This window comes from Achroia grisella, unplaced genomic scaffold (genome assembly GCF_030625045.1).
Source record: "Achroia grisella isolate CSIRO2021 unplaced genomic scaffold, CSIRO_AGI_Agris_v1 utg149, whole genome shotgun sequence".
NCBI classification, from domain to species: domain Eukaryota; kingdom Metazoa; phylum Arthropoda; class Insecta; order Lepidoptera; family Pyralidae; genus Achroia; species Achroia grisella.
In genome coordinates this window covers 145,511-166,721 of record NW_026712644.1, presented here as the reverse complement: position 1 = coordinate 166,721, position 21,211 = coordinate 145,511, and the positions used below count along the sequence as shown (strand labels likewise).

The following is a 21,211-nucleotide window of genomic DNA, read 5'->3' as shown; positions in this document are numbered from 1 at the left end:
CACTAAAGAGTCAGTCAAAAATACAAACTCGGTTGTCTGGTTATTTAGCACACCGTCTTACATCCAATGGTTGCGGGTTCGATTCCTCGCACAGTACAAATATTTGTATTCATAAGTATGATTGTTTGCATCGGTCTGGGTGTTTTCTATGTATGTTGCTGTATTTTTAAAAAAATATCTATATTTTGTATTAGCTGTCTAGTACCGACAACACAAGCTCTGTTTACCTTTAGAGTAGATGGCGTTGTGTATATTGTTCTAAGATATTATTATTATTATAAATTGACAAGCAAAGTTTTTTATTTGGTGTCAAGCAAATTTAAACTTACCTCTTGAGTGTCATTCAGGGTAGTAAATCACTAGGTGATAACACTCTCATACATAATAAATTATAATGCCGTATTTACAAAGTCATTATAATTTTATTACAGTAATAAGAATTCTGCAATTTTTTTGACAAAATAATATAATTCAGTTAAGTAAATATTTATTTATACTAATAATATACATCAATGTTTATTTAAAAGAGCAACACACAAGTTTATTGCTCATTCTTCTTGTGATGAGTCTGCATTCCGAATGAGCGGTAGAATAAAAAGACTTAACTATTCAAAAGTGCTTATATTAAGTTTATTTGAATAAATCTTATCACTACGACTGATTTAATCTTATTGCATATTTATATTTGACCCAAAAAATTAGTGCTTGTTGGTAGTTTGTATTCACACGTTTCGACTTGTAAATGTAAACTTACAAGGATTATTTAAAAGAGCAACACACAAGTTTCTTGCTCGTTCTTCTTGTGATGAGACAGCTTTCCGAACGAGTGGTAGATAAAAAACAAATTGTTATGACTATTCAAAAGTGCTTAAATTAAGTTTATTTGAATAAATGATTTTCTATTCTATTCTAAAGATTATGAGCGATAGAATAAAAAGACTCGACTATTCAAAAGTGCTTATATTATGTTTATTTGAATAAAGATTATTTCTATTTCTATTTTATATTGTACATAATTCTGTTAAGTAATTATTTATTTATTTTAATGATGTACATACTGTTTACGCTCATCCAAACAGTCTTGCTTAGCGGCTGACCCACTCCGTTCTCAACATTACAGGAATACAATCCTTCATCAGTCAGAGATACCTCTTCTATAACTAATGTACCATTTGGTAGACTCAAGATGCCACCTCCAGCTAGCTCTAAAACTGGCTGCCATGTTCCTAAAATAGCTGTAAAATCATGTTTTAATAATATATTTAATCCAGTGTTGGAGTTACAGAATTATAAAAGTATTCTTAAAGTTTTGTTTTTGAAACACCTATTATATAAGCTTAAAAAATTAAATAAAGTCTTTAGTGTATTAATGAGTGAGTCTTTGGTGGTCTCAATAAAGATATATAATACACATTAATAATAGAAATATTATCCATTTTATGTAAGAACATAAATACAGCGTTTAAAATGATGTGTTTGAGGTAAAATATGTTTGACACTTTTGTGATTAAAGTAAATTAACACAACAATGGTGGATTAGTGGTTTAGCATACCGCTTTACTTCAAAATGGCCGCGGGTTCGAACTCCTCTCATAGTGCAAACTTTTGTATTCACGAGTATGATTGTTTGTATCAATCTGGGTGATTTTTTATAATTTATATTAGACATAATAATTATACACAAAAAGAAATGAAGCATTATTAACAGTTGTCTAGTACCCATAACACAGCTCTGTTTAGCTTGGTGCTGTGTTATTATTATTATTATTATTATTATTAAATGTAGTACCGTCTTTCTTCATCCAGTGTACTTGTGGCTGCGGATACCCACTGGCACTACAAGACACTGTTCCTCTCCTGCCGAGCAGAAGCGAAGAGTTGCTTGGTTCTTCCACCCATTTAGGAGCCACTGAAATATATTTACACATATATACATCAATAAATACGTATCAATCAAGATTGAACACAAAACGAAGGTTATGTTTTGATTTCTAAAAAAAATCTTTAACTTCTATAGTCTAGGATTTACAAATAATTTAAGTAGCTATGACGTAGTTGAGTAGATTGCGTAGTCATGTTCACTGAAATGTCCTGACATGTGGTGGCGTGGTGGGCCGAGTCATTGGGCTCCTTTAAATATGGTCAAGCGCAGTGATAGCTGGCTCATACGTCTTACTCGTGAACGAGTGCAGCTTGTAGGGACTGGTCTGCTCTGATCACTACGACTGATTTAATCTTATTGTGTATTTAATATTTGTCCCTAATAAATCAGTCCTGGTTGGTAATTTGTATTCACACGTTTTGACTTAAAAAAGTAAAGCTACAACGATTATTTAAAAGAGCAACACGTCAGTTTCTTGCTCATTCTTCTTGTAATGAGACTTTTTTGTTATTATTATTTTTTTTATTAGATTGAGCTTTTTTGTTATTATTATTAAAAGGATAACTATGACAATTCAAGTGTGCTTAAATTAGCTTAGTTTATTTAAATAAAGGATTTGAATTAAGACTTGATTGCAGATATGAATTAAATTAACACAGTTAATTCTCGTAACATACAAACTATTTACCAATCTAAACAAAATTGTGATCACATTCAAATATTGCAAAAGGCATCAGTGAAATCCTTACAGTTACTGGCTAAGATATTGCGCAATGCACTAAAGAAAATATCATCAAGAAATACAGAGAAAATACTATTTCCATTTGGCAAACGTTAGTAATGAGATTTGTATTTGTTACTTAAGTAAATATTCTACAGAGAAAATATTAATGCATCTTAAAACTGGAAATAATTGAATAAAATTTACTTATATTTTACGAATAAGTTGAAAGCATTGAAGAGGGAGTAAGTGAAGTAAATTTAAATTTCAGTAAATTGGAATTACATAGTTTAATAATTAATCGACGACCTCTCACCGGTGGTCTAGCGGTCTAGCTTTACGTCCAATGGTCGCGGGTTCGATTCCTCGCCCGGCACAGACATTTGTATTCATGAGTATGATTGTTTGTATCTGTCTGGGTATTTCCTATGTATATTATGTATGATTTACGAAAAAAAATGATCTATATATTTGTATCAGTTATCTAGTACCCATAACACAAGCTTTAGCTAACTTGGGTCTAGATGGCGCTGTGTGAATTGTCCTGAGGTTATTATATTATATTATTAATAATACCTTTAATGTAGAGTTCAGTGGATCGATTGACTTTTGCAACGTGATTTGAAGCAACGCATATATATGTACCGCAGTGTTCTAAAGACACTTTCTTAATTACTAGTGCACTAAACAATTCGGAACTTCTTTCAACAACCTGCAAGCAGAGAAATGAACAATTACTTTATCCTTATATGTAAGTACCGCTTTATGTTTAGTAGTATCATCGACTTTATGTTTCATAGATTTTTTTTATTATTTGATCAGTATGATGTAATAAATATTTCAAAATATGTGGCATACAGTTTAAATATATTTTATTCTAAGTATTTTTTTTTATATAAACTCTTTATTGCACCAGACAAAGAAAACAACAAAATGATGTATTACATAAACTGATACAAAGGCGGTCTAGAAGAAATAGATGAAGAAGAAGATAAAGATAAGAAATATGTAGCTAGAAATAGCTGAGAAATCTCTTCCAGACTCTGGTAGTCTGGAAGAAAAGAGAAAGTACCATTAAGATAAGAAAGGGGTAGGTGTGCACGTAATGAACATAAATATATACATTAAGTAATGAAATGATAACAGAAATTATAATAATTAGCATGTTTTTTTTCCTTTTTACGATTGTGATCATATGTACTGTCATTGCTACTTCGTTTTCCTTCACCTTTAAACTGTTTGGTATCCTCTTGCCATCCTTAAGCCATTCAAAATGTATAGGCAAATCTCCACTCCTAACATTACAATAAATATTAACTATTTGTCCTTCTTGTAAATTATTTCCTAATAATAAATCTTCTAAAATTGGAGCCTCAATAACTTGTATCTCAAAAGCTCTTCTTGCCATTTCTCCTGAAGGACTTGTAACTATACATGTATATACAGCTCCATTCTGTTCCTTGCTTACTTCTGCAATGTTCAGTACTCCATTAATATTTACAGATGGGACTTCTCTTCGTATCTTTCTTTTTGTATGATGTAAATTTCTTTTATATCTTTGAAATAAATTATTTGTGTTTAATATTTGTCCATTGTGTTCCCAATCAATTTTGCTGAAAGGAAAATTTGTTCTTTTTTTATTTCTTAGAAAAACAACAGTTTAGAAATATGTAATGTATTTCTAAAATAAATATGTAATCAATATTGTTATTCTTAGTCATGCAACTAGTAGCAACAGACTTAACCCTTAAGATTTCTGCAGAATTCACAATGGATTGGAATGGAATAAACTGAAACCAGCTAAAAACAGACCATCTGATGATAAGTGGTGACTTGCGTCTACTTATATGAATGTATTATACATGAATCGTACTACAGATATCATGCTATCATGTGACGCTCCTGATCACTCCGGGTTGCCATTTTGGAGAACAGATGTTGGATGGAGCATTGTATCTTGTAATATCACTGCAATATTTTGCTTCAACCGAAACACAATTTACAATGCAAGCAAATCCCATTTGTTACTGTAAGCAACAATGTCATTTTTGTGATTTACTGCATTCGAATTGAAAATTTAGGCCCATAATTTTAGTTGCCTTAAATTTTCGCTAATATTAACCAAATTCCATTTAACAAAAATGGAACATTTGTGAATACAACACACACGAATGTACGGTATAGTTTTCTAAATACACTATAAGTAACATTTACAATTTATTGATATAGAGTATGTAGGTATTAAATTTAAACACATATATGAGTATACTCTTATATTGACAGGTCTACAATAATACTTAGAATTACGAAGTGAAATGAAATTATTGTTGAGATTAAAATCTTTGTGAGCACGGTGTCACAGTAGTACAGCGAGCGGGCGACTAAGAAATCATTAGCACTCGGGTATCGGAGCCAACGTTTGTGTATGCGTAGCTGTAGGTAACACTAACATTGAGCCACTACAAGTATATGATATGATAAATATGTATATACTTAACATATGAGTAAAATGATTACAATATACAGATAGACCCTAAGGTAGAATAAGGTACATAAAAAATGAGATAGTATTATTTATAGTCTCAAATAGTAAGCAAGTATTCTTAGCTGTAGATTTAAGTTAGAGCATCAAGGTTTGAATTGAGACTATTTTAAAGGTAAAAAAGTCACATAGCAAAAAATCGTTTATATTTTGCCATAATGAGTGTTATGGTGATTTCATAGCTCCGAGCTATGTCTAAGAACTACGAAACTACTTTTTGCTATCACGGTTCGGAATGGAAAGCTGTTAACGGTCCGCAGATTAGAAAAGTTTTAACGGATCTGTTAGCAATCGGAATAATGAATTCCGTTTTTAAAATTTCTCGACGTTGGAATTTTCTATTCGTTTGTGGACTGACGGTAGTTGGTATAAAATTATACGTAACGGTTGATTAGTCTTTTTATAGAAATTATACATTTAAGAAAATTTTTATCTATTTTTTGTTGGAGGCGAAATTAATTACAATTCAATGCGGCAGAAAGCATATCGCAATCTCTCGGATTATTTTTTGGTTGAATATCGATGTTTTCTTCAGAAATGTGAATTGAAACACAGTTTCTTTTGTTACTTGAACTTAAGATTTCTTGGATATAAATTGGTACAGTAAACCAAGCCACGTCGTTTTCAAACAGTGTAGCCTAATTGAGAACTGTCTGTCTTCATTAATAAAATATTCGGCGTCTTAATTACTCTCCATTAAAAGAAGAGCCTCATTATCCACCCATATAACAATAATATATTAGTACTTACGAGTACATATAATGTAAAAAGATTTTCTTTATTTAATTTATATTTTTCCACGTATGTTAGTATGCTCAAGTGAACAACAACTTGTACACATTTTATAAACAGGATGTGTACAATTATTTATGAACTCCCGATATTCCGATACAACATCCAGGACGTTTATATAATGCGTACAAAAGTTTAAAACATTCATAAACAACTTACCTAATAGGATATCCGTAATAAGGGCATCGTAAGTTGACAGATTCCCCACTTTGAATTTTTATTGGCGGTAATGACCTGATGTATGGTGGTCCTGAAAATTTATACTTTTAATACATTTGTGGTAGTATATTACAGTAATACATTTAGGGTATGGTTTTTAGTGAAGTAGCTTTGTTTACCATAATAATGATATATGATTTTAAAATGAATGTAAGCCAAAATTAAAATTGAAATGAAATTTAATAATTTGACAGTACCTATAGATTTTGCGCATATGGTAAAGAATTTTTGCAATCAGAATATCAAACCAGCTGCTAGCTCACTTGATGGTATGAGGTACCAGTCGCCAGCTGTTAGTATATATATAACTTAACAGCATTTCAGACATAACGTCATCATCAAGTTTGTGGTATATCACTCAGACATTTATTTAGTGTATATGTATTATTATTTTAAATCGGTCTTTTAACACAGTTACACTAGTGTGAAAGAAAGGCATATCTTGAATACTATTAATTACTATTAAATAGACGAGGGAACTTGTTGAAACATTGGATACAGCGCAAGAAGTATATGAATATTATAATTGAAGGAAAAATAGAAGAAAAGAGACGAATGCCCGGACACAGTTGTATAAAGCAAAACAATAAATAAATTGGAGACGTATCGTATCAACATTTAAAGTGGCAAGAGTTCCATTCAGAGCATGGTTTTTCTTTACATAGTATAAAATGAATTCGCTTCCGATGCTGTTCGTTTAGATCATTTAAATTTCGCAACGGATTTGCAGTTCTTAGAAATAGATAGAATTATTGAAGAGGAAGGTTTTGATACATGTATACCCGTGCGAAATCGGGGCATGTAGCCCCTCCGATCGATCCCCCGTTTAATTCAACGGGGATCGATGTTACGACGGCCTGAGTCGAAGTTCAAACCCTAGTGTTGCCCTCAGACTAAAGTCGTATCCGTCAGGCAGGAGCTGGCCTTCAGGCGCTCCATAAGTCCTTCCGCGGGTTTGGAGTGTCATTTGCACTCGCCCATTATCGTCCGGTGAAACTGTAAAGGCCAGCTGCGGCCAACAGCGTTAGAGTCATCCGAAAAAAAAAGGGGCATGGAGCTAGTAAATTATTAATGAATGAGCATAGTTTTAGAATGTATATATGTCTAAGAGACTATAACAATTCCATAGATAAATTATATATCTTACCATAAACATCAAGTCTGTTTTCATGAGACGCAACATGATCTCCCTCTCTTGCTGTACACGAGTACACACCGCCATCTTCTACTCTCACCCTGGTGATGTTGAGTTGGGCGACAACTGAGTTATCTGACGTCATCACTTGACCTAAAGCGTATCTGGAATTGATGATGGAAAGATTATTTTTTTAACTCTCGACATAAAATCAGGGCTACTTTGTATTGTAGGTATATTTTTTTCTAAAGAGTTTATTATCGTGGTTAAGCCATTTCATTGGACGGCCTCGGTGGTCTAGCGGTTTAGGATACTGCTTTATTTCCGATGGTCGCGGGTTCGATTCCTCGCACGGTACACACATTTGTATACATGAGTATGATTGTTTGTATCGGTATGGGTGTTTTCTATGTATATTATTGACTTAATTACAAAAAAAATGTCTAAGTACTTGAATCAGTTATCTAGTACCCATAAGACAAGCTCTGCTTTCCTTGGACCTAGACGGCACTATGTCAGTTGTTCAGAGTTATTTATTTATTTATTCCAGCTTTCTCGTGAGGTAGGCAGAATAAATGCTTACGCTTTTAAATGTAAAAATTACCTATTTTCAGTATAACTAGTAACAATTACGCCATCTCTTTCCCACACAAATTGGGGTGGTCTGTCCCCAGTGGCAGCACATTGCATGCTAATCTGAAAAAAGGAAAAATCATGTATCATCTGTAGGAATTTGTTTTAGGTTGACTTTGTACAAAGTAATCTGCGTTGGTATCTCTTTATCACCTATTTCCACAAAGCAGTTTTGTTAACAGTGTTTCGGTTGACGAATGAGATACAGCAGAAATTACAGAGTATTTATTTTGAAATTTCCAGATATAACAAAGCTGAACATATATTGGACTTTGCAGGCGAGCCTGTATTGCAGGAGTCTACAAAGTATTGCTAGATGTTAATAACTATTACAGATCAGTGAGTAGTGATGATATTTTAGTTCGGCGATCAAAATTACGACGGCTTGCCCCGATGTTCAAACCCTTAGCGATGCCCTTATACCAAAGTTGTATCAGTCAGGCGTGTGTTGGTCTTCAGCCGGAGCGGCTGGTCTGGCTGATCAGTTTTTAGAAATAGATAGAATGATTGAAGAGGAAGGTTTTTATACATGTATACTCGTGCGAAATCAGGGTATGTAGCCCCTCCGATCGATCCCCCGTTCAATTCAACGGGGATTGAAGGTTCAAACCCCTAGTGGTGCCCTCAGACTAAAGTCGTATCCATCAGGCGGGAGTTGGCTTTCAGCCGCTCCATAAGTCCTTCCGCGGGTTTGCAGTGCCATTTGTACTCGCCCCCTATCATCCGGTGAAGCTGTAAAGGCCAATTGCGGTTAACAGCATTAGAGTAGTCCGAAAAAAAATTCTTCGGTATGGCAATGCGTGAGTTCTACAGGCATCGATTCATGACGTGATACTCGTCGTGCTCTTTAAATATAGACGATCTGCTTTCTCTATCAAATGAGCTGTCAATGCTTGTGAAATGGTAGTGAATTCTAATATTGAACTATACTTACATCACCGCCAGGCGTTACTGTCCTCTCAGTGAAGTGTTGTGTGATGATTACCCTATTCTCAGGTAAACTTCTATACCTTCTATGGGAGTCTGGAAAGAAACATTATTTATATACAAGGTGATCTCGTAAACGATTTTATATAACTAGGATTGATTTTGTTATTCGAAATAAAAGATACTAACGGTTATTTATCAGTATAATAACTATGTTCTAATTTGATTCATATGGAAGTACATGGTCAGCTATATCTGGTAATAGTTTTAATGGCACGGTTTTACTTATTTAGGTAAGGATTTTATTTTCGCAAAATGTTTTTGATTACGTCTTTATAAAGTTCAGAATAGAATGAAACTAAGACGGTCATTCTAATTATAAAAAAAGAATGCTCAAATCAGTTTACAGTTATGGACATAAATTTAATTTTTTAGGGGCTGTAGTAATTTTTACATGATGCATATGTAATACATTTGACACATTCTAATAACAGTTATTATAATAACTAAATATAGGATTTTTTAAAAATATAATTTTAAAGGCTAATTTATATGCTGTCGAATTGGGAGCTAGAGGTATACCATCGAAATCTCTCTAGTTAGTGCAGGCGGTTGCATCATTTGACGACCTCGGAGGTGTAGCGGTTTAGCTCCGCTTTACAGCTGATGGTCGCGGGTTCAATTTACACGATATAAACATTTGTATTCATGAGTACGATTATTAGTATCGGTCGGGGTGTTTTTTACGTATATCATTTATATATTTAATAAAATATATGGATTTATCAGTTGTCTAGTACCCATAGTACTGGCTCTCACACGGTGAATATATGGAATGTTATGAAATTCGTCTCTCTGTACAGACAGCAGTCCGTTACAATTTTATACATAGGTACTGATATTAATTTAGATATATAGCTTGTAACTTAACTTACTAGAACATAAGGTTGCTAAGCAACGATACCAAGATGGCGGATTGGGTGCGAAAGGAATTAGTGCGTAAAATTGTTGATTAGGGCGGTAACTGGTACTGCAGTTGCATTTCCGGTATCGGTATATATTGGTTACGTATACAATGCTATCATGCTATACATTAAATGGAAGGACGAGAAGGTACCAAATATAAAACATAATAACGTGATGTTCGTAGTGTTGTTCATGTATATTGGTAATGGTTACCGTTTACCATCAGGTGGGTCTACTGTTTGACTTTCCAAATAAATAAAAAACAGCTGAGTTTTACTGAAGACTATTGTAAAATTTGCAAAATTTTGTGTAGACTTATAATGTTTTTTACTTTGACATTGAAAATCTTATAGGTACTAGTTATATATATTTATATTTCTATTTATAAACTTCCTTATTTAATACATATTAATTCAGCTCGTGATTACAGCTAGTGTAACTTAGTCGAATAGTCGGGAGTGGTAAATACCTTTCTTTACCATAAAATTATTTGTACTAAGAGGTACTGATAGATATATGAGAATGTATATTCATTTTTGTTAACCTGTCAATATTATTATTCAATATTGGATCCCGCCACTGCAGAGAACAATGGCGTAATATTCATCAAATATTGCACTACTCATTGTATTGGGCAGTACAGCAAATTCAATATACTATTGTAACCATCCCTCCGATCGATTCCCCGTCCAATTCAAACGGGGATCGATATTACGACGGCCTGAGCCGAGGTTCGAACACCTAGTGGTGCCCTCAGACTAAAGTCGTATACGTCAGGTAGGAGTTGGCCTTCAGCCACTCCATAAGTCCTTCCGCGGGTTTGGAGTGCCATCTGCACTCGCCCCCTAACGTCCGGTTTTTTTTTTATTATTTGGTATATAATCTTCAATGTGAGCAAATTGTGAAACAGTAAAGTTCGCATATGATTTGAATAAATAAATATTTTTATTATGGCAACATTTTATCTCTGAACTTGTAGAGAGTCGAAGGCAGATTGCAATTACCAGCAATAATTACATTCCGGAACAGATTGCGCGGTAACGAAGGGCTCCCTCGTAATGAGATGCAGCCAGTGGCTATGTTATCACTGATTAGAGGGTGCCGTTCAAAATGGCGGAAGATTTCTAGAACAATCTCTCGCTTTTTCTTAATTTTCGGAAATAACTTTATCTTTATCTATCAGGAATGGCGTTGGAGTAGTTTTTACCAAGGCAGGCTTTGTCGAGAGTAACCTCATAATACCTTAATTCGACCTTCGAACAGCTTCCTTGTGTTTTATAGTGTATACATTTTTATGAAGGGCAGAATGGAATGGAATATAGTATGAAAATAAGTTGAGAGTAAATTCAAAATGGCCGAAGATTTCTAGAAGAATCTCAAGCTACTTCTTAATTTTTGGAAATAACTTTATCTATCAAGAATGGCGTTGACGTGGTTTTTACTAAGGCAGGTCTAGCGGTTTAGCACACCGTTTTACTTCCTACAACTGTGGGTTCGATTCCTCGCACGGCACAAACATTTGTATTCATAAGTATGATTATTTGTATCTATCAGTTGTCTAGTACTCATAACACAAGCTTTAGCTAGCTTAACTTGGCCTTCAAACAGCTCGCTTCGTAGTATTTTATAGTGTATACGTCTTTATAAAGTGCAGAATAGATTGGTATATAAGATGAAACTAAGATGAGAATAAATTAAAAATAGTAGAAGATTTCTAGAACAATCTCTAGCTATTTCTCAATTTTCGGAAATAAATTTCTCTTTATCTATCAGGAATGGTGTTGGAGTGTTTTTTACCGAAATAGACTTTGTCCAAAGACAAGTCCTCTGGAGTAGAATTGCAATATCATGGCATCATGTGATAACGTGATACCAGTAATCTGTGCATGTATTTAGGCGACGGTTAGCAATAATTGTGTTACCTTTTAGTCTATTGAAGTTACATCCTCAAAATCGTGATGACCGTGATACGCGTACCCATTCCTGAGGACTATGGATACATGAGAATAAAATCATGAGACTATCTATAGTTGATCCTGCTTAATATAAACATTCAATATAAAAATATCAACCAAGATTTTAGCTATAAAAACTTCGTCGAAACACTACCCTCTGTAAATGCCTCTCATTTTTCACTCTGAAACCATATAAAGAGATAGGTCCTCGAAAATCTATTAGTCAGACACTCGCAAATAAAGGTATTCCACACGGGGTGTGCCGCGGCGCATCGTTCTCCATTCACTGGCTGATAAATAACGGCCATAAATAATCTGTCGGTGACGTCGGTCGTGTGGAGAGGCCTTAGTTTCTGTCACTTTCATATTACGGGTGTGTTTTACACCGAACGCATTTTGAAAAAGGAATACCTTTTTTTTTAAGAATAAGACATTTTTCTTTTTATAGGCTAATAGCAATCTTGACTGGTATGTATACTGCCAGCTATATAGAATACATTATATAAAAAAAATATATATATACACTTAATTTTTACTTATTTGCACCAAATACAGAGAATAATTACAATAGCAAGCATAGATTAACTGATACAAAAGGGGGTTTTACCGCTAAGCAATTTCTTACAGACTGCCTCTGGGTGGATAAAGAAAGGCAAGATAAGAAAAGGGTAGATAGTATTAATATATGTTCTTATCTTGAATGTACCTGTCATAATTTATATATATATAAATTAATCCCTATTTCTCTTGGTTACGGTATCAAGCGTGAACGGCTGGACCGATTTCGTAAATTTATTTTTTTGTTGTATTTCTTATTATCAGGAGAGTATTCCTATGAAAGATAAATTTAAGAAAAGTGCGCGGATTTTTTTTTATTAATTAATTATATGTATATTCATAGTTAAGACAGGATAAAGTCTGTCAGGTCTGACCCCCAGCCAGGTTGAATTCCGAGTCAATATACCCCACGGAATATAACCGTGTTAAGTTCCGCATGTATGTTATACCAGGACGTTGACAGTTGACTGGATACCCCATCTGGGACAACAGTTATGAAGTTACGCCATTTTTACTGTAGTTAGAAAGAGACAATGGTATGTTTCAATGTATCTAATCAATGTTCTACATCAGTAAGTACTCTCTCGTATTTGAAATTCGAATACAAACATGCACGAAACATCAAAATTCAAAGTCACTAATGAACACAAACTAGGGATGTGATGTTACGTCTAAAAAAATATCGATTAATCAATAATCGTTTAGTTTTGTTTCCGATATAGTCGATTATAAAGTATAATCTATTTTTATAAATTTCTTGATTTTTAGGTATTGTTTCCGGTGGTTTTCCTGTTTTGTCTTGGTTTTTCGTACTGATCCGATAAATGATAGCTATTATTAAATAATCGATTTATTGGGTAGTGACTATTACCCGCGACTTTGTCTAATTTTCTTATGTTGCTTGCTTATGTTCGTCCCTGCATAGAATTTTCACGTCCGATTCTTTCAACCGTTTAGTCATGAAAGGTAACAGACATATATATGAACAGATTTCCGGCATTTCTAATATTAGTATGGAAGTATGAATTAACATCGATTACTTGCCCATTTTGTAAAAATTACAGATTTCTTATAGTTAATAGTAGGACGTACAGACACAAATTACACACACAGAAGTAAAATATAAATAATAACAAAAAGAAATCTTAAATTAAATTAAAATCACAATAAAATAAAACAAATTTTAATAATTTTCACCAATAGTTAATCATTATTTACAAATAATCGATTTTTTTCCATAATCGTCAATTTTACACATCCCTAATTGACTACATTGTGAGTAGGTGCCGCATTTTATTGGAACGAAATGCCTTTTGTCGTCTGTACCGTTGGATTATGTTTGTTTTGTTTGGTACGCGACCCTCCTAATGATTCATAGCTGTGTAACTCGTGCACTGGCAAATTACGTAAAAGATTTTACGTACGATTTTATTTTCACGGAAAAACTGAGCGTTGTCTTTTTCTGCCAGATTGTTAGTAGAGCTATGTAATATTATGTTATCTGTGGTAGAACACAGTTAACACTTACTCGGTCGTGGTGTCATTTTGAGTGTATAAGTCAATATTAGTAAAAAAAAAAGTATTTTAACTAATATATTTTTAAATAATAAAGCAAAGCAAAAGCATATGAGGGGTAGAGGTGTACCGTGATAACATGATGTCAGTAGTGCTGTTTATTTATGTAGGCCAGGGGTGTCAACCTCAACTTTGAAGAAGGCCAGATATTTAAAATTGTAGGCGGGCCAGATACCAAAAAAGTCAGCAGTACATTTTTGTACTGTATTATTAATACATTTTATTTATTTATCAAATCAAATAAAATCAAATGTAATTTAATTTTAGCCATTTATAAATGTCAAATTTTTTGTAAAAAAAAATTTTTTCCTTACCGTCCAGTTCATTCAAATCAGAAGACCGGCAAGAATATCAACTGAATTTCTTTTCTTTCAAAAGCCATATAAATTAAAATCGCTATTGTTAATTGGGGGTTGTATGTATTTTTTAATTCCAGATTATAAATATTTCAAAATTAAATAAAATGTCCAAAAAATAAATATTAGGGGTGGACAGCGTCTATCACTAAGGGTTATGAAAAATAGTTAATAGCCAATTCTCAGATCTACTGAATATGCGTACAAAATTTCACAAAAATCGGTCAATCCATTTCGGAGGAGTATGGTAAGTAATATGTGACACCAGAGTTTTATATTTAAGAAATACGAGTATATATTTAAGATAAATATAACAAAATAATGAGCAGATGGTCTAAAATTACCCATTAGTGAGCAGTTACGTGTTAAAGTTCATACGATGCTCCATTTTATTGTCACCTCTCTGTATTTTCCGTTGTAGAGTTTCTAACACTTTAGCAACTGTAGAACATTTCTTTTGTAGAGGTAGTTTAAAAGAAACATTTCTTCACGTTGGACTCGAATTGAACTTTTAAGAGTGTTCGGAATTCCATTTGAATTTAAATTGCGTTCGATTTTTAAAAGTTCTGAAATAATGTCACTAGATTTAAATTTATTTATAAATATCAGTATTCGACATTCAATCTATACATCTATACATATAAACAAAATTGGAGTATCTGTTTATAATATCGAAATAACCGTTTTTTACCGTATTTCATATGCATGTAGCATATGAAATACGGTACATACACCAAAATAACATTTTTTTTCAATTTTTGTCAGTCTGTCTGTTTTTTCCGGCTAATCTCTGAACTGGCTGGACCGATTTTGATGGGACTTTTAATAAGGAGTAACTTAGGCTACTTTTATTTTAGAAAATTAAAGTAAATTCCACGCGGACGAAGTCGTGGGTTCAGCTAGTCATAAATAATTTAAATTATAACTTTAAACATTATTAATATTCTATTTTCAACGACTATACTTCTATGCATGTGTGTGTCAAATATACATGGTAGTATGTGTAATGTTTTTTTTTTATTGATTTATTTTTTATAAATAATTTAAAAAATATATTAGCTATCTGCAGTCTATCTCTATATGTACACTATGTGTGCGAAATTTCATACTCCTTCGTTGATTTTCGTAAAAAGGGGTATAAAGTTTTAGCTTAACATATTAACATCTATTATGACACTATGCTATAACCGCGGTATGTGTGTATGTTTCTTGATGCCTATTTATGATAAAATATAATAAATTGGACAAAGAATTGGTCTAGCTATTCAAAGATCGCTGCCAGTATCTTCGGAACGTTGCCTAAAGGGACCCCTTTTAATAATATATTTTAGTCATCACATTATATATTTTTTAAGCTTTTTAATTTTAGGTTCTTTGTTGTACAATTAGGTTATGTAAATACTAGTAATAAATTTAAATTAATATATTATAATAATATATAATATTGAAATAAATAATACATCTTTTCTATATCATTGATTATTTTATTAAATTAAGTCGTAAATTAAATTATGTTATAGTGAATATTGTAATTGTGAGAAAACCTTTAATTGGCCTTATTTTTAAGAACATATTATTTGTATTTCACTGTTGGTTTTCAAAATAAATAACAAAAAAAGATTTTTTTTCACACATTTTTTTCATTTTTCTTTAGCCGTATTGAATAAAATATTTGTATTATATGTAATTATGTGAAAATTTCATTACGACCATTATCCCAGTTAAGGCACGAATTCATTATCAACTGTCGATGTCGTTGAACGCTACCCTTGACATGTCCATATTTCGCTCCGTATATTTGATATTCAAGGTGGCAGATGGCGATCCTACCGCCGACTTTCAGATTATTTTTTGTTTGTTACTGGTGTTTCCTTCACCAGAGAGTTAGTTAGAAATATAATTTATCATATAGTTTTTTGGTATCAGCCCAGATTTGAACTCACGATCTCTCGGGTGTAATTTAACATAGTAAATAACGAGATGCTACCGCCGTCTCTCAGTTTAATATATTTTTGATACCGGTGTTTCCTTCACCAGAGAGTCAGTCAAAAATAAATTTTAACATGTAGTTTTTTGGTACTTATACGGCTCAGATTTGAACTCACGATCTCTCGGATATAAATTAAGATAGTAAATCACCAGAATACGACGGTTTCCTGTATATAAATATTATATTTTGTGTCAACATAAATTGGCCCATCCAAGTTAAGCATACAAAGGTCATATATTTTTCCTTTTAACGTTCAATATATGATTCAAGATCAATGGGAACAGCTATACAGCTATATATCATGTCTGGATCATTGGCAATTTGCTCTCAAACATATCTTTGAAATATTATGAATTTTCATTTGAAATTCGTAGTCAGATAATAAATATATATTCTTTTGTATTGTAGACAAGACTAGACTATCCTGATATGGCGAACTTTGTACTGCCTCATAATTAAATAATGTACCCATAACACAAGCTCTGCTTATCGTGGGACTAGATGGCGTTGTGTTAATTGTCCACAGTTATTTATTTATTTATGATAAATAATAAAGAAAAAATTAAAAATTAGTAATTAAGTCAATATTATATAACTGAACTTATTGCATGTGCAAGTGGATGTCTTCTTGGACACTCAAATAAATAAAAAAATATATAATTTGGCCTCTCCGAACTAAGTATACAATAAAGGTCATATATTTTTCCCTTTTAACGTTTAATATATGATTCAAGATCAATGGGAGAGCTATGTATCACGCCTGGATCATCGGCAATTTGCTCTCAAACATTTCTTTGAAATATTGCACCATTTATTTTTTGCAGATCTAAGTTTACCAAGTGAAGCATCATATTTGGCGAATCGCACTTTGGGTAAAGTTATAGTTATAAATTCGCGTTTGAAATTGGTAATGAAATAAGAAATATATATTATTTTGTATTGTAGACAACGTCGACACGCCAGATCAGGTAGATCTGGCGTGTCGACGTCGTGTCGCCACAGAATTAAATAATATATGAAGTAAAAATATAATAATTTACCAACTCACTCTGTTTGACAAATATATCTATATATATGAATAAAATTGGAGTGTCTGTTTGTAATATTGAAATAACCTTTTTTTACTACATGCATATGAATAGAAATACGGTACGTACACCAAAAAACCATTTTTTACATTTTTTGTCTGTCTGTCTGTTTGTTCCGGCTAATCTCTGAAATGGCTGGACCGATTTTGACGGGGCTTCTTTTGGCAGGTCGGTGATGTAATAAGGAGTAACTTAGGCTACTTTTATTTTAGAAAAATAAAGTTAAATTCCACGCGGACGAAGTTGCAGGTACAGCTAGTATACAATATATAGGAATTTTAATACAATTCGTATATATTATCCTAGCCTCAAAAATAAAAAAAAAAAGTCTTCTACAAATATTTAACGCTAAATTAGCCAATTCACTACAGCGATCTCGAGTTGTAGTTATACTTGTACAAAGGTCAATTTATTTTTATTTCTACATCCTCTCATTCATAAACATGCTCAATATCTTATAAACCTATTGTAATGTTAATTCCTACTGAATTTGGTACAAGGGGCTAACTATCTGACTTTTTAGCCATCCTGTCATCATGCCATCACATCCCGTAGCGCGGATAAGAGAATCATTCCATTATAATCCATTAAAAAAAATGTCTCACCTTTTATTGAATTGAAATATCCGTCTGTCGCTACGCTGCCGTTTCTTCGAAATGATCTGAAACAATAAATATGAAAAATATATCTACCTTTCTATCTCCACTCTTTTCCAAACACGACGTACCAAACATAATTTTTTTGACATTCAAAATTGAACTTGAAATTGTAGCTCATTCAGTTGGATTTCATTCTGTCAAATTGAATGTAATATGGTCTCTTTTAGAAATGGAGTAGCTGTGTAGTTATATTATTAATATAACTTTTTATATCCACCGAAAAACATATACAAAAAAGAAAATGAGTAACTCTATAGTTATAATAATCAGGGATGTTATGGATATGAAATTTCGGATAGGTTTCGGATATAGGAATAATTATTATACCGGATACGGATGCGGATATGAAATTATTTCGGATTATCCGTTAGTTTCGGATAATTTCGGTTACGGATATTATTTTTTTAAGGAATTTCAAAAGTAAATTACATATAGCTAATAAAATGTTACATAACGTGTCTCTATTAGGCTCTGCCCCTATCCGATTTTATCCGAAATTTTTAATTCGGATTCAGTTACGGTTATGAATATTTTTTTATATCGGATATCCGATAGTTTCGGTTACGATTAATATAACTTTTTATTATTCATAGAAAAATATATACAATAAAAACTTCACATTAATATGCTAAAAAGGCGGCCTTATCGCTTAAAATGGTCTCTTACAGATAACCAAAATATCTCTAAATGAATTTCTTTTATTGAATTACTTTATATGCAATTTATCACAAATTAATAGGCTTAGTTGATGGAATGCTTGTACGAATTGAAATTAATAAATGTAAGCCTAAGGGAAATCAGTGAATTTTTACATCATTCACAACGCTTTGAATATAATAATAATCCATAGACTATTCATACAGCGCCATCCAGTTCCAAGCTAAGTAGAGCTGGTGTATTACTAGACAACTGATAGTACTAGACAACTGATAGATATCCTAAGCTTGCTTTTTAATATACATACATAATTTACACAGAAAACACCCAAATCATTACAAACAATAGTACTTATGAATACAAATGTTTGTACCGTGCGAGGAATCGAAGCTGCGACTACCGGAAGCAGAGCTAAGTTAAGCAGAGGTTGTGTTGTACAAGCTCTGTTTAGCTTGGGTATAGATGATGCTGTGTGAATTGTTTTAGGTAGAATAATAATATTATTGCTATATATAGAAGGAAATTAGAGACGTACCCATGTAAATATCTTTGTACAAAGACTACCAGTTAAAGCATTGGGTAATTGAATATTTAATTTACTTTCTTCAATTTCGAATATATTAAAAATCAAAGTATTATTTTCCGTGTAATATACAATTACAGACTCTTATGATTGTCGAATTTATCGTCAGTTCAGAGTGCTATCAAACTAAGAAGAACAGACAAGAAACTCGCTCGTATTGTTATCGAATGAGCTGGTACATGATCAAAAAAGAGAGATATTTTTTAAAATTCAATTAGAGAGAATGTGGTGACCACCAACATATGCTATTTTATTAAAATGAAATAATTTAATAATAAATACTACTAAAAAACAACTTAGCGTAAAATACTATCGGTAAACTTCAAAAATATTCAAAAGAACGGTTTCAAATTTTATTTTAACTATTATAACGCTATTGGCCGCAGCTGGCCTTTACAGCTTCATCGAACGATAGGGGGCGAGTGCAGGTACTTCAAACCCGCGGAAGGACTTATGGAGGGGCTGAAGGCCAACTCTTGCTTGACGGATACGACTTTAGTCTAATGGCATCTCTAGGGATTCAAACCTCGACTCAGATCATCGTAATTTCGATTTTCGTTTGAATTGGATGGTAATCGATTGCTGTTAGGTTATAATATTTTTTTTTAATCTAAATATACATAACTCAAAGATGACCGACTGACTGACATAGTGATCTATCAAGTAGATGTTATGACGTAGGCATTCACTAAGAAAGGATTTTGAATAATTCAACCCCAATGGGAATCAAATAAGGGATGATGATGTAAATGTATTAGTTTGAACCTATCAGTACCTAATGGAACGAATAAATTAAGACGAACAAAATAATTTGTAGTTCTTTAGGCTACTTTTATTTTTAAAAAATAAAGTTAACTTCCACGTAGACGGAGTCGCGGGAACAGCTAGTACAATGTATAATGCATTCATAATGTAAGAAAATTACTTTTCTCTACCAAACGAAGCAAATAAGTCAAAAGTCATAACATTTCAATTCATTGAATATGTTAGAATATTTATAATATTTTTGTGTGTATATATGCATACTGCCCAATATCCTTAATTTCAGTTCAGTGACTTGTCGAAACATGGTAATGTCAACCATATATTGTAGACCCCGAAAATAACCCTAACATTAAGTTACAACAGTCCAAGTTATATTTGCACTTGGAATATATAAATGGTTACGACTTATATAACTTGAGCTCTAACTTACCCTTTTTTATGGGACAAGTAGGAGGATGTGGAAATATGGGTTTAGCGAGAGAGGTCCTGTTATATGGTTTTCAATACGCCTTTATTGTGTTTATTTTTTATCTGACTGCGTATTGTTTTTAAGTTATTGTGTAAATAATGAATATTTATGTACGTAAATATTGTTCGCAAAATAAACCTACTGTGAATATTAAATACTAGTTGTTATTCGCGACGTTGTATGCTTTTTTCAGATTGAAAATAACCTATTTTCATCTTCATGTTACAATCTATTTTGATATTAAATTTAATTTATATCAGTTCAGCCGTTTAGCTATGAAAATGTAACAGACAGATAAACTCCTTACAGAGTAATGGAGATATCATTAAGTAGATTCTTAATTGGACTTTATTGTAGTTTTGTCTTATGTGTGTTACCTAAGAATTATTTCTACATTAACCAATTTTGATGATTCTTTGTTAATTTAAAAGGTGGTGCTATTTCTTTTTTTATTATTAAATTGGGAAAGCAAACAAAGTGACGGTAAACTTGATGGTTAATGATAACAGATGCCTACACATATATATTTTTAATATTTGGGACACAGTTACGTACATACATCAATATAATCATTGCATTTAAAAATGGCTGCTAAGACAAATTAAATATTGTCTACTAAGCACTGCCGTGTCTATATTGTGTCACCCCACCATACATATTCCTATTGTTATTTATAGATCAATATTTTTATGTACAATTGTTAGTCTATAATCATCCATATTATAGATTACCTCGCAAC

General features: G+C 32.5%; 1 protein-coding gene across 1 annotated transcript in view; it reads right to left on the bottom strand.

The window, feature by feature from the left end:
* The window catches only part of LOC131840791 (cell adhesion molecule Dscam2-like), an 80,467-nt gene that overhangs the window by 40,716 nt on the left and 18,540 nt on the right, over window positions 1-21,211 (bottom strand). The window contains exons 2-9 of the mRNA XM_059188989.1: window positions 8,859-8,947; window positions 7,896-7,987; window positions 7,304-7,455; window positions 6,097-6,187; window positions 3,832-4,216; window positions 3,180-3,315; window positions 1,790-1,909; window positions 1,059-1,235 (exon numbers count right to left, since the gene is read on the bottom strand). Of these exons, the coding sequence (XP_059044972.1) occupies window positions 1,059-1,235; window positions 1,790-1,909; window positions 3,180-3,315; window positions 3,832-4,216; window positions 6,097-6,187; window positions 7,304-7,455; window positions 7,896-7,987; window positions 8,859-8,947 (1,242 nt within the window). The remainder of the gene's footprint in view (window positions 1-1,058; window positions 1,236-1,789; window positions 1,910-3,179; window positions 3,316-3,831; window positions 4,217-6,096; window positions 6,188-7,303; window positions 7,456-7,895; window positions 7,988-8,858; window positions 8,948-21,211) is intronic.